This window comes from Oreochromis aureus, linkage group 15, assembly GCF_013358895.1.
Source record: "Oreochromis aureus strain Israel breed Guangdong linkage group 15, ZZ_aureus, whole genome shotgun sequence".
Taxonomy (NCBI): domain Eukaryota; kingdom Metazoa; phylum Chordata; class Actinopteri; order Cichliformes; family Cichlidae; genus Oreochromis; species Oreochromis aureus.
This window is the reverse complement of record NC_052956.1, coordinates 33607547-33620796: the sequence shown is the minus strand read 5'-3', so window position 1 is coordinate 33620796 and position 13250 is coordinate 33607547. Positions and strand designations below refer to the sequence as shown.

General features: G+C 38.8%; 1 protein-coding gene across 1 annotated transcript in view; it reads left to right on the top strand.

Moving 5' to 3' along the window:
- The window catches only part of LOC116313947 (E3 ubiquitin-protein ligase rnf213-alpha-like), a 51577-nt gene that overhangs the window by 24808 nt on the left and 13519 nt on the right, over positions 1–13250 (top strand). Inside the window, exons 21-29 of the mRNA XM_039598865.1 lie at positions 123–223; positions 326–505; positions 1354–1499; positions 1710–1812; positions 2006–2120; positions 2678–2882; positions 2967–3157; positions 7946–8077; positions 8365–8475. Coding sequence (XP_039454799.1) covers positions 123–223; positions 326–505; positions 1354–1499; positions 1710–1812; positions 2006–2120; positions 2678–2882; positions 2967–3157; positions 7946–8077; positions 8365–8475 — 1284 coding nt within the window. The remainder of the gene's footprint in view (positions 1–122; positions 224–325; positions 506–1353; positions 1500–1709; positions 1813–2005; positions 2121–2677; positions 2883–2966; positions 3158–7945; positions 8078–8364; positions 8476–13250) is intronic.

The window sequence follows — 13250 nt, the reverse complement described above, 5'->3', positions numbered from 1 at the left end:
GTCTGTTTTAATGAGACAAAGCACCTTAGTTGGGCATAAGATTGTTTTGTTCTTCTGTCTTAAATAAATTAATATAATGATTATAATTACTATATTCTTTATTATTTTAACCTATGTTTAAGGCTGTGGAGAGAAACTCGGATGTAAAGTCTACACAGGCTTTTGAAGCAGTAGTTGAAGTCCTGAAGTCCTGTAAACAGGGGGCAACTAATCAGATTTTCAGGTAAAGCCTTGTTTTGCTTTTAGCTGGCCTTTAAATGAATTTATATGAAATATGGAAGAATTTAAAGGTAATTTGATTGATGTTGGTTGCATTTTCCTGAAGGTTTGGAGGTGAATGTGGGGTGTGCATGAGAGAGCCTCTAGAACCAGTGGGGCTGCCATGCTATCACATCTACTGCTTAGCATGTATCAAGGAAAGCCTTGATGCAGGACAGGCGTTCTGTCCCACCTGCCGCCAACAATTACCAGATGACTTCCAGCCACATGTTTCTGAAGACACAAGGTGAGATTATTTATTTGTGTAAATAGCTGATAACGCACGTGTAAACATTCACAGGAATCGGCTGTTTTTCACATTCATACCTATACAGCTGCTTTATATTACAACCTTCTCAGAAGTACCTTAAACAGCTTTAAACTTAAAGAGTATGTGCAAAGTTTTTCAATCTTAAGGCTTCAGCAAAGGTTCAATCCAGAGTGCTGACATGATACGTGTTACAGGCTTATCCTACTAGAGTATTTGAAGGAATTACTTAAATGATAATAAGTAGCTATGCAAAACATCACACAGGTGGAACCTACTACTGTCTGTATGCGTCAGGGTAACAAGATTGGCTCCTTTTGCCCCTTCCCTAGTTCAACTGTTATGGCAGGATTGCCATATTTGCCTTTATGAAATATAGTTACAGGCTGCCACTTTTAATCGATGTGTCATCCATTCGTTCTACAACATTTTCAAATATAGCAGTACAGTGGCTTGTTGCTTAGCACTTTTGCCTCACGACAACATGGTCATGGGTTCAAACCTGGGTAAGGTTGTTCTTTGTTGAGGTTGCATATTTAACCTGTGCTTGTGAAGGTTTTCTCTGGGAGCTCAGGTTTCTTCTGCTGTGAAAATAAAAGCTAAGTTAATGCTATGTCATCCCAGGACACTCTTGCAAAAGAGAGTCTCAATCTCAAGAGTTTCACTTTATAATTAAAAATATTGTTTTGTAGTGTGCATAAAACACAGTATCAGTAAGTACACTGACATCCTGAGAGAGAATCAGTTCTGGGGTATCAGGTTACAAAGCTTAATGTTTGGCATAGCGCATATACATTATGTTTAATTTACATTTTGTATCTCTCCAGAGCATCTATCAAGAAAAATGCAGGATTCAGGCAACGTTGCAACAGTTTCTTTATTGATCTGCTCTCTACTATGTGCTTCAAGGACAATACACCTCCATCTGGAGGTGTTATCGCCCACCTTTTTTCCTACCTGATGACTGAGACAGGTACCACTTTGGGGGTTTTTCACCTTCTTTTCTAAAGAATCTGGAATCCAGAGATCATTTCTCTTGGAATTACATGTGATCACTACGACCATAAATAATATAAATCATTTCCTTCCAGATTTCAAAAATTACAAAAAAGTGATCATAATCTGCTAGAATAAATTACTATTGGTCTTTTTTAATGTTAACTTTAGATTATATTCCAAACAGATCAGAAAGAGATTCACACCAAAGCTTTATCACCTTTTGATGAGTCTCCAGATAAAAACCCAATTGTGCGATCTGTAATTCTCAAACTGCTACTGAAATTCAGGTAGGTATCCTACTATAAATATGTCACTATAAAATTACTCTTAGTCTGAATTAACATAGATGTTTCAATGTTTTGAGCAGTGTTGAAAAGTTTCTCAGCATTGGGAATTTTCGTGCATGTTTAGTGATAAAATGTGTGAAAAGACTTGAACTTGTTTACCTTACACTATATAATTGACCTAACTGTGTTTCAGCTTTGAAGAGGTCATGGAATATTTGCAGCAGCATTTGTCATCTGTTGAAGAAAGCAGATTTGTTGATGATGTGGATAAAACAGAGCTCTATGCCTTATACATCAACTGTTTGGAGGTAAAACTAGAAAAAAAAACCTTTGGAAATTGTATTTAATAGTGTTACATTATACAAATAAACTGATGAGAAGAAGGTTTCACCTTTTTAGGAATAAAAAAGGATTTATGAAGACATTTTTTAATTTTTTTTTTTTTCAAAGCAAGTGGTAACTGGAGAATAACCACAACCTTTTAGGGAGCATGTATTATTCTCCAAAAACAAAAGTCTCTAAAAGGACATCTGAAATTCTGTTTTCTACTGTTTGGTCTTTTTTTTACTTATAGTTGTGAATATGAACGTGAAACCCACTAACATAATGTAAATATTCTCCTTCTGGAATGAAACTTAAACTAGTGATCAGCAGAAGGAGGAGTCCTCTGTGCTGGATTTAGTGTAAATGTAAAAGTAGTTTCATTCTACAGGAGTTGTTTATGTATTCTCAAACATATGTAGTTATCCAGCAATATCTGAACAAGGCACAGTTTGAATACCAGCAGTATCACAAAGTCCTTGGTTTTTTTGCTTGTTGCTGATAGACGTCAGATGAAGTGACAGTTAACTGGTGATATTTGCAGGACTCCATCTGGGAGAAAATGCCCCAGGAGGGCAACAAAGCTGCAGAGTTACAGTGTTTCATTAATGAAACACAGTTCCTGCAGTCCTTTTTGGCTGAAGCCACTTCTGCTCCAGCAACAGTCTCTATTCAACACCTCCAGCATATTGCCCGACTGCGTGTGACCCTCATCATGGCTTCCCAGCTCATCAGTGACAGACTGTCAGGTGAGATATAACTTCACTACTGGATTGCACTACTATAGTTTCCAGTGCTTAGGAACTAAAACAACCAGTCTGTTGTTGTTGCAGGCAACAATGTCCCAGATGGAGCAGAAGATTTTCTAAACATGGTGATAAAGCTCTGTGAGGACAGTGGGAATAACTGGTATCGTGTTTACCTAATCCGCAAGCTCAGCGAATCACAGGGTGTCGAGTACGTTCAAACAATGGTGAAACAACCTGAGTTCTTCTGGCTTTTCCCTGAAGAGATACATCAGCAGGTACTTCAACAGTCATGAGTTATTTCACTGGCAAAAATATGAGTCAAAAAATAAATTCATGTACTTTTCTCCATAGTATGAAATTACACCAAAAGTTATTTCATGGCACTTTATTATATAAGGTAAAGACCCTACAACATTTTAGACAGAAGTGTAAGCCGTAGTATAAGGTGAATGATAAGAGGTAGAAACGTTTGTACTGGGTTTTTGTTGGGAGGGGGATGGAAAAATACTAAAGGACACTCATTGGAGTAATGGCAGGGCTGTGTCTCAATATGCCTACTTGTGTGTTGCGTTCTCGTGAAGTTGTGATGCGTCATCTGTCGGAGACCAAGTACTGTTCCAATTCAAAGTACGCATCAAGCTGAGAACAATAAAAATTCCCAGATGTGCTCTCGCTCCTTCCGTTTTATCGAGCATGCATCGGTTGTGACTTGTGTGGACTTGGTACAGCCAAATATCCCAGAATGCATTTCGTTCAAAACTCAAACGCTAAAAACTTTTAAATACTACTCTTTCTAGGTCACAAAATAAACTTTTAAGTTATTTTCAGGAGAGAATGTAGCTCTGTAAACTTCAAATATCTGCTTGATTTATCAAAACATCACATATTTGCAAAAGAGCTCCGACATTTTCTGAGATGTTTGTTACACACCAGCTTGATAGCAGACTGGGAGGTTAAGGTTCACTAGAGCCGACGAGAACAGCGGACTCACGGCACATCGTTTTCAAAACCCCCACGGTCTTTCGCTACTCAGGTTAACCATGATATATAAGTCACTTAGATAAATGTTAATGTTTGGTTTATTTCCGTGTTTTATTTGTTCCTGAGTAAATTGGTTTGGCTGAGATTAGCTGACTCTGAATTAAATCTAACATTAAAAATATTTAAATTCAGGAGGAAACATTTTCACTGGGAACAAAACCAGCATGTTAATAAGTTGAGATTCTGAAGGCTGTTCCAAACATGATCCGATTGTATTTTAAATATTTGTTTAAGTCCCTTCCAAAACAGCAGCTGTCTATTGTAAGTTTTGAGTGTCTACTAAAGTAAAAATAAAAGTGTTCCAACATCTCAACTGTTTTAATTCAGGCATACATGTAAACTATTTTTATCAATAGAGAGATTAAGCTTGTGTTTCAGTCATGTAGTGATTGTGCTTAACTGTATGAGCCTTATTAGACATTATAAAACAGATGATATGTAAGCAATGTGTAGCAAATTAGTGCTTAAGAGACTTTTTAAATTATCTTATTTCTTTAAAAAAAATTCTCTACATCATGTGTAATTTTTTTCATGTCATGTGTAATTTCCGTTGCAAATATTAATCACAGTTAAATTAAGAGAGGACGGCAGTAAAAACTCCGGAGCTGTGATGTCATCAAGTATACTAACGTTCCAATTGTAGAATGATCAAGAGTCACACGTTCTCTGCAAATCTGGACTCCCGTGCAAACTTACAAAGTCTGGACTTAACGAGAACGTGAGTACGGACTTGCGTACTTGAGAATTAAGAAACAGCCCAGGCAGTGTTGCCAACTCCTCAGTAAGGAAAATCGCTATTGGCTGTCCTAAAAGTCGCTAGAAGTCGCTAAATGACGTCATCACCTAATTTGCATAATTGGTCACGCTAATGTAATTGTTGTTGGAGAGAGAAATAACATCGTGGAAGAGACATAAAGTGAGTAAAAACGTCCTAAGTGCATTTAGAGTTTATTTAGAACTACAAATTAAATTTCTTTTAGCAATTATTGTTTTTTAATGTCACAATTCCAACCCTGCTCCTTCACCCGGGCTTGGACCGCAAAAGTGACCCGAAATAGGCACTCTGGTGGCGTTACTTTGTGTGTGTGTGTTTATAAGTAGTTTTAAACCTTGTGATCCACAAAACAGCATAAGAGTAAAAGAGTAAAGAGAAGAACTGACTGCGTTACAGCACCCTGCTGCTTGTTGAGAGTAAAAGCGATATGCACTTTCACGTCTTTTTAGCGACTTTTATAGAAAAAAAGTCGCTAGGGGGTCTGAAAACTCGCTAAATATAGCGACAAAGTCGCTAAGTTGGCAACACTGAGCCCAGGTCTCGTGTGTCTGTGAGTTATGCCTCCAGTTAGATAACACCCACAACCTCCAATAATGGAACATGGTGTCAGAAGAAAACTGAAAATGTTATTTGGGCATAAGCGAAGGTTTTCGGCGTTGGGACCAGGTTAGACGTCAGCCAAGGAGGAGCTGTGCAAAAAGAGACGTGACGATATGAGTCAGTTTCAAGTCACCCCGCTGGAGAAGTTCACTTTCAGGTCCGATAACTGGACAAAATGGATAAAGCTTTTTGACAGATTTCACATCGCATCTGAATTGGAGACGCAAGCGGACGAAAATTAAGTGAAGACCCTTATCTACACTACGGGTGAGGAGGCAGAGGACATATAGGTATCCTTGCACCTGACTCCTGAGGAGGCAAGTGATTATGAGACCGTTAAAAGGAGGTTGGATGCTCACTTTGTAGCCCGCAGACACATTATAAACGTACAAATTCATAGTATATGAATTTGTACGTTTGTTTTTTATAACCAAACTGGATGACTCAATTTTACTTTACTAGTGACAGTAGACTTCAGCTGAGGAAGCACAGTGACCATTTTCAATTCAAATCAATTTTATTTATATAGCGCCAAATCACAACAACAGTTGCCTCAAGGCGCTTTATATTTAAGGTAGACCCTACAATAATACATACAGAGAAAAACCCAACAATCATATGACCCCCTATGAGCAAGCACTTTGGTGACAGTGGGAAGGAAAAACTCCCTTTTAACAGGAAGAAACCTCCGGCAGAACCAGGCTCAGGGAGGGGCGGCCATCTGCCGCGACCGGTAAGGGTGAGAGAAGGAAGACAGGATAAAAGACTGTGGAAGAGAGACAGAGATTAATAACAAGTATCATACAATGCAGAGAGGTCTAATAACACATAGTGAGTGAGAAAGAAATACTCAATGCATCATGGGAATCCCCCAGCAGCCTATACCTATTGCAGCATAACTAAGGGAGGATTCAGAGTTACCTGATCCAGCCCTAACTATATGCTTTAGCAAAAAGGAAAGTTTTAAGCCTAATCTTAGTAGTAGATTTAGTGTCTGTCTCCTGAATCCAAACTGGAAGCTGGTTCCATAGAAGAGGGGCCTGAAAACTGAAGGCTCTGCTTCCCATTCTACTTTTAAATACTCTAGGAACAACAAGTAAGCCTGCAGTGCGAGAGAAAAGTGCTCTAATGGGGTGATATGGTACTACAAGGTCATTAAGATAAGATGGGGCCTGATTATTTAACACCCTGTATGTGAGGAGCAGGATTTTGAATTCAATTCTGGATTTAACAGGGAGCCAATGAAGGGAAGCCAAAACAGGAGAAATCTGCTCTCTCTTTCTAGTCCCTGTCAGGACTCTTGCTGCAGCATTTTGGATTAATTGAAGGCTTTTCAGGGAGTTTTTTAGGACATCCTGATAATAATGAATTACAGTAGTCCAGCCTAAAAGTACTAAATGCATGAACTAGTTTTTCAGCATCACTCTGAGACAGGCTATTTCTAATTTTAGATATATTGTGCAAATGGAAGAAAGCAGTCCTACATATTTGTTTAATATGTGCATTGAAGGACATATCCTGATCAAAATGGTAATGCCATCCAGAGTAAGACTCTGGTTAGATACCAAATTTCTAGGATTTTCAGGGCCAAGTACAATAACCTCAGTTTTACCTGAATTTAGAAGCAGAAAATTTAAAGGCCATCCAGGCCTTTAAGACATTCCTGCAGTTTAACTGATTGGTGTGTGTTGTCTGGCTGGTGTTATCTGGCTTCATGGATAGATAGAGTTGGGTGTCATCTGCTTAGTAGTGAAAATATATGCTATGCCTTCTGATGATACTGCCTAAGGAAAGCATGTATAATGTAAACAGAATTGGTCCTAGCACTGAACCCTGTGGAACTCCATAATTAACCTTATTGTGTGAAGAGTTCTCTCCATTTGGTAAATGGACTGGTTCTTATATAGCGCTTTTCTACTCTGTCTAAGTACTCAAAGCACTAATTCATTCACCCAATCACACCTTCTTAAGTGCTAATTATCTAACATTCATACACATTCACACTCCGATGGATGCATCTGAGAGCAACCTGGGGTTAGTATCTGCCATGCAGACTGGATCGAACCACTGACCTTCAGGTTAGTGGCTGACCCGCTCTGCCACCTGAGCTACAGCCACCCCTACATGAATAAATTGTCTATTAGATAGATATGATACAAACCACTGCAGCACAGTAACCATATTACCTACAGCATGCTCTAATCGTTCTAATAGGATATTATAGTCTACAGTATTGAACGCGGCACTGAGGTCTAGCAGAACAAGCACAAAGATGAATCCACTGTCAGAGGCCATAAGAAGATCATTTGTAACCTTCACTAAAGCGGTTTCTGTGCTGTGATGGGCTCTGAAACCTGACTGAAACTCTTCAAATAAGCCATTCCTCTGTAGATGAAACAAAAACCGCTAACTGTAGATATCAGTTAGCTGTTTGACAACTACTCTTTCAAGTTTGAATGGGCATGGAACTGCAAGGTCCACCCATAGCACAGACATTAATTATTTGATTGTAGCTTTTCATTTACAAACACTGAAACAAACCATGGTGTACAACTTATGCCAGTTATCCAACTAATTCATAGTCACCAGAATAACTCAGGTCTAATTTATGTACTTAAACATATTTGCTTTGTAATTTTATTCACAGTGTCAAAAGAATGAAGATGGAGGCCTGATGGACCAGTATCTTGTGTATGGAGAGGAGTATAAGGCTGTGAGAGATGCAGTTGCCAAGGCACTAGTAGACGGCAACATCGAGCAGATAGAAGAAGTCTGTGAGGTATTTCTGTCCTGTAATAAATATATTACGGACACGCCTTCATGTTTCATCTACCTATTACTGTTATATTGTTTTGATGAAACCATGGGTGGGTAGTTTATTGAAACATTTCTCATTATTCATAGAGCACTGCAAATGATGTTGTACAGTATCACTGCTAAGACCGTAAATGCTTAGCTGTATAGTTATTGTACTCACCATAGTGCTGTACTCTATATGCCCATTTTTACTTGTATCTTTATTTATACTTGTGATTTTTATTATTGTTTTTATTTGAAATACACTAGAAATGTATGGCTACACGAAGGAATCGGACAGTGTTCCTCCTGCTGGCTCTTTTCCGAGAGGTTACAACTCTGTACAGATCTGAAAACAGGGGTCTTCATCCTACTCCTAAGGTATGAACAGTGGCAAAATTAGAATCTGGAGAAAATGGATAATGCATTCAGACACTGCTAACTTAATTTTTTATCTCCAGTGGAGATAAAAAATTTAAGAAACAGCTCTACTCTACGCTCTATCCCAATGTCTTAATTCCTAAGCCTAGCTCTAGATCTGAGTCCAGCCACCTTGCAGAGGAAAGTAATTTCAGTCATTTGCAGTGTTGGACAAGTTGGGCAATTATACTTACTAGTTACTTATTCAAAAAAGTAACTGAGTTAGTAACTGAGTTACAAGATTCTAACAGTAATTAATTACTAGGAAAAGTAACTCTTGCGTTACTTTTAAAAAAAAAAATGATTAACCCTCTGGGGATATAGGATATAATTGGCATATTTTTGACTACTTCTGATTTTCCCTCTACATTTCACCTTTAAAAACTATTTACTTTGCCTTGTTTGGTATCATTCTTTTCAGCACAACCTCATGTGTCTGAATTTACAGTTATGTTTTCATTTTGACATACTATATTAGCAAAACTGATCTAAAATCAGACAAAAAACATAAAGTCCGAGTAGAAAAAGTTATATTTTTACTGTAACAACCATCATATTTCATAACTTTAAATGCAAATATAAATTGTAAATTTTAAAATCCTATGCACAAGTTTTGCAAACAACAAAGTTATTTGCAGCCATTTACCTTTTACCCTTTTTTTAACTAACCATTTCAAACTATTTACATAACAATCAGGTGTATTGCATTAAATAAGATGCCACACAAATTATTTGTGGCACTCCAAAAAGAATTTCTGTCAACTATAAAGGAGAACATCACAAGCCTGATACCTGCACGTCTGACAGCAGGAGGTGTATCACTCCTCCTGTTTTCTACCTGGAGACACCGTTTACACTGTAATCTGCCAGCACCTGTAACATTCAGCAGTCGCCTCATTGTTCTGACACACAACACAAAACTATCCACTACACTACACACTAACTACACAAGACAAGACACTAACTACACACTCCAAACACGCTAAACGTCACAAATTTCTCACATCTCAAAACTCGCTCTCTCTCATTTCCACTCTCTTTCTTTCTGTCTCTCTCTTTCTCGCCGTCACTCCTAAATCTTCCCCCTCCTCCTAAACAACCAAATGTCATGTTGCCATATCATTTTTTGATTGGTCGACATTGTACATTTTTCCACCAACACGAAAGGGCTGTTTTTTGTTTTCTTTTATTTTTTAAAAATTTTTTTGGTCATATGCAGAGAGTGCTTGCTAGCGCTGTCCTTAGACAGTAAACATGACGAAAGTATTCAGGAAAAAACAACTCGTATATATTGTTTATCATGACTCTGGTTTTACGTGGCCTATCAACACAATTTAAAAACTGGTATATATCACCTTGTTGCTTTGTCATCTTGAAGTGGTCATGTGATTGGTTTACTACGACTACTTTATTCTTCCTCAGCCAAACAGCAGCACTCATGCGATTGTTTTGCCCCCTTAGCTCCACCATTACTTATTACACCGTTATTCCCATTACTGGTCATTTGTACACATGACCCTGCTCTTTTGGTCACTCCCAAGATTTCATGACCGTAGGTGAGTGCTGGAATGCAGATAACTGATAAATTACATCTTGGTTCTCTCTTCACTATAACAGTCTGGTACAGTGCATTACTGCTGAGGCTACACCAATCTCCCTGTCCAAGTTGCACTCCACCTTAACATCACTCATGAATAAAATCCCAAATCCCAGTGGTAAACATGAGTAAACCCTCACTAGGTTTTGGATAAAGTGTACCCTCACAAACCTCTCAAACCTGCATTTGAAACGTTGGCTACCATAGCAGTATAGTATTACAACATGGCATTTTGGGTCTTCTAACTAAAATAGGAAAATAGGAACATAAATAGTGCCATCATTGCCAGACCTGGCCCACATCTGGTTGACATACACTCTGCCATGACACCAGTCAGTCAGAAGTGCCAGCTTGATGCCAGATCCGGGCTAGACCTGTTTTCTATGAGCCTGGACCACATAAACCAAACCACAATCAATTCAATTCAATTCAATTTTATTTATATAGCGCCAAATCACAACAAAAGTCGCCTCAAGGCGCTTCATAGGTACAGAGAAAAACCCAACAATCATATGACCCCTATGAGCAAGCACTTTGGCGACAGTGGGAAGGAAAAACTCCCTTTAACAGGAAGAAACCTCCAGCAGAACCAGGCTCAGGGAGGGGCGGGGCCATCTGCTGCGACCAGTTGGGGTGAGAGAAGGAAAACAGGATGAAAGACATGCTGTGGAAGAGAGACAGAGGTTAATAACAGATATGATTCGATGCAGAGAGGTCTATTAACACATACTGAGTGAGAAAGGTGACTGGAAAGGAAAAACTCAATGCATCATGGGAATCCCGGCAGCCTACGTCTATTGCAGCATAACTAAGGGAGGATTCAGGGTCACCTGGTCCAGCCCTAACTATATGCTTTAGCAAAAGGAAAGTTTTAAGCCTAATCTTAAAAGTAGAGATAGTGTCTGTCTCCTGAATCCAAACTGGAAGCTGGTTCCACAGAAGAGGGGCCTGAAAACTGAAGGCTCTGCCTCCCATTCTACTTTTAAATACTCTAGGAACAACAAGTAGGCCTGCAGTGCGAGAGCGAAGTGCTCTAATAGGGTGATATGGTACTACAAGGTCATTAAGATAAGATGGGGCCTGATTATTTAACACCTTGTATGTGAGGAGCAGGATTTTGAATTCAATTCTGGATTTAACAGGGAGCCAGTGAAGAGAAGCCAAAACAGGAGAAATATGCTCTCTCTTTCTAGTCCCTGTCAGTACTCTTGCTGCAGCATTTTGGATTAGCTGAAGGCTTTTCAGCGAGTTTTTAGGACATCCTGATAATAATGAATTACAGTAGTCCAGCCTGGAAGTAATAAATGCATTAACTAGTTTTTCAGCATCACTCTGAGACAGGATATTTCTAACTTTAGAGATGTTGCGCAAGTGGAAGAAAGCAGTCTTACATATTTGTTTAATATGTGCGTTGAAGGACATGTCCTGGTCAAAAATGACTCCAAGGTTCCTCACAGTGTTACTGGAGGCCAAGGTAATGCCATCCAGAGTAAGAATCTGCTTAGATACCATATTTCTAAGATTTTCAGGGCCAAGTACAATAACCTCAGTTTTATCTGAATTAAGAAGCAGAAAGTTAGCGGCCATCCAGGTCTTTATGTCTTTAAGACATTCCTGCAGTTTAACTAATTGGTGTGTGTTATCTGGCTTCATGGATAGATAGAGCTGCGTGTCATCTGCATAGCAGTGAAAATTCATGCTATGTCTTCTAATGATACTGCCTAAGGGAAGCATGTATAATGTAAATAGAAGTGGTCCTAGCACTGAACCCTGTGGAACTCCATAATTGACCTTAGTGTGTGAAGAGGACTCTCCATTTACATGTACAAATTGGAGTCTATTAGATAGATATGATACAAACCACTGCAGCACAGTACCTGAAATACCTACAGCATGTTCTAATCGCTCTAATAGGATATTATGATCAACAGTATCAAACGCAGCACTAAGGTCTAGCAGGACAAGCACAGAGATGAGTCCACTGTCAGAGGCCATAAGAAGATCATTTGTAACCTTCACTAAAGCTGTTTCTGTGCTGTGATGAGCTCTGAAACCTGACTGAAACTCTTCAAATAAGCCATTCCTCTGCAGATGATCAGTTAGCTGTTTGACAACTACTCTTTCAAGGATTTTTGATATGAAAGGAAGGTTGGAGATTGGCCTATAATTAGCTAAGACAGCTGGGTCTATAGATGGCTTTTTAAGTAAAGGTTTAACTACAGCCAGCTTGAAGGCCTGTGGTACATAGCCGATTATTAGAGATAGGTTGATTATATTTAAGATCGAAGAATTAATTAATGGCAGGACTTCTTTGAGCAGTTTTGTAGGAATGGGGTCTAAAAGACACGTTGATGGTTTGGAGGAAGTAATTATTGAAGTTAACTCAGAAAGATCAATAGGAGAAAAAGAGTTTAACTTAACATCGATGGTACTAAAAGTAGCTGTAGATAATATTACATCTGTGGGATGATTATTGGTAATTTTTTCTCTAATGATAAGAATTGTATTTGTGAAGAAGTTCATGAAGTCATTGCTAGTTAGCGTTAAAGGGATGGTTGGCTCAAAAGAGCTCGGACCTTTTGTCAGCCTGGCTACAGTGCTGAAGAGAAACCTGGGGTTGTTCTTATTTTCTTCAATCAGTGACGAATAGTAAGATGTTCTGGCTTTGCGGAGGGCTTTCTTATAAATCAGCAAACTATTTCTCCAGGCTAAATGATGATCCTCTAAATTTGTGACACGCCATTTCCTCTCAGCTTACGAGTTATCTGCTTTAGGCTACGTGTTTGAGAATTATACCACGGAGTCAGGGACTTTGGATTTGAGGCCTTAGTTTTCACAGGAGCTACAGTATCCAGAGTCGCACGTAGTGAGGAGGTAAAATTATTAACAAGATAATCGACCTCTGTTGGGGTAGCGTTCAGATAGCTGCTCTGCTCTGTGTTGGTACAGGCCATTGAAGATGATAACAGTGGGTGGATTATATTCTTAAACTTAGTTACAGCACTTTCAGAAAGACATCTACTGTGATAAAGTCTACTCTCCACTGCTGTGTAATCAATTATTGTAAATGTAAATGTTATCAGGAAATGATCAGACAGCAGAGGGTTTTCAGGAAACACTGTTAAATGTTCAGTTTCTA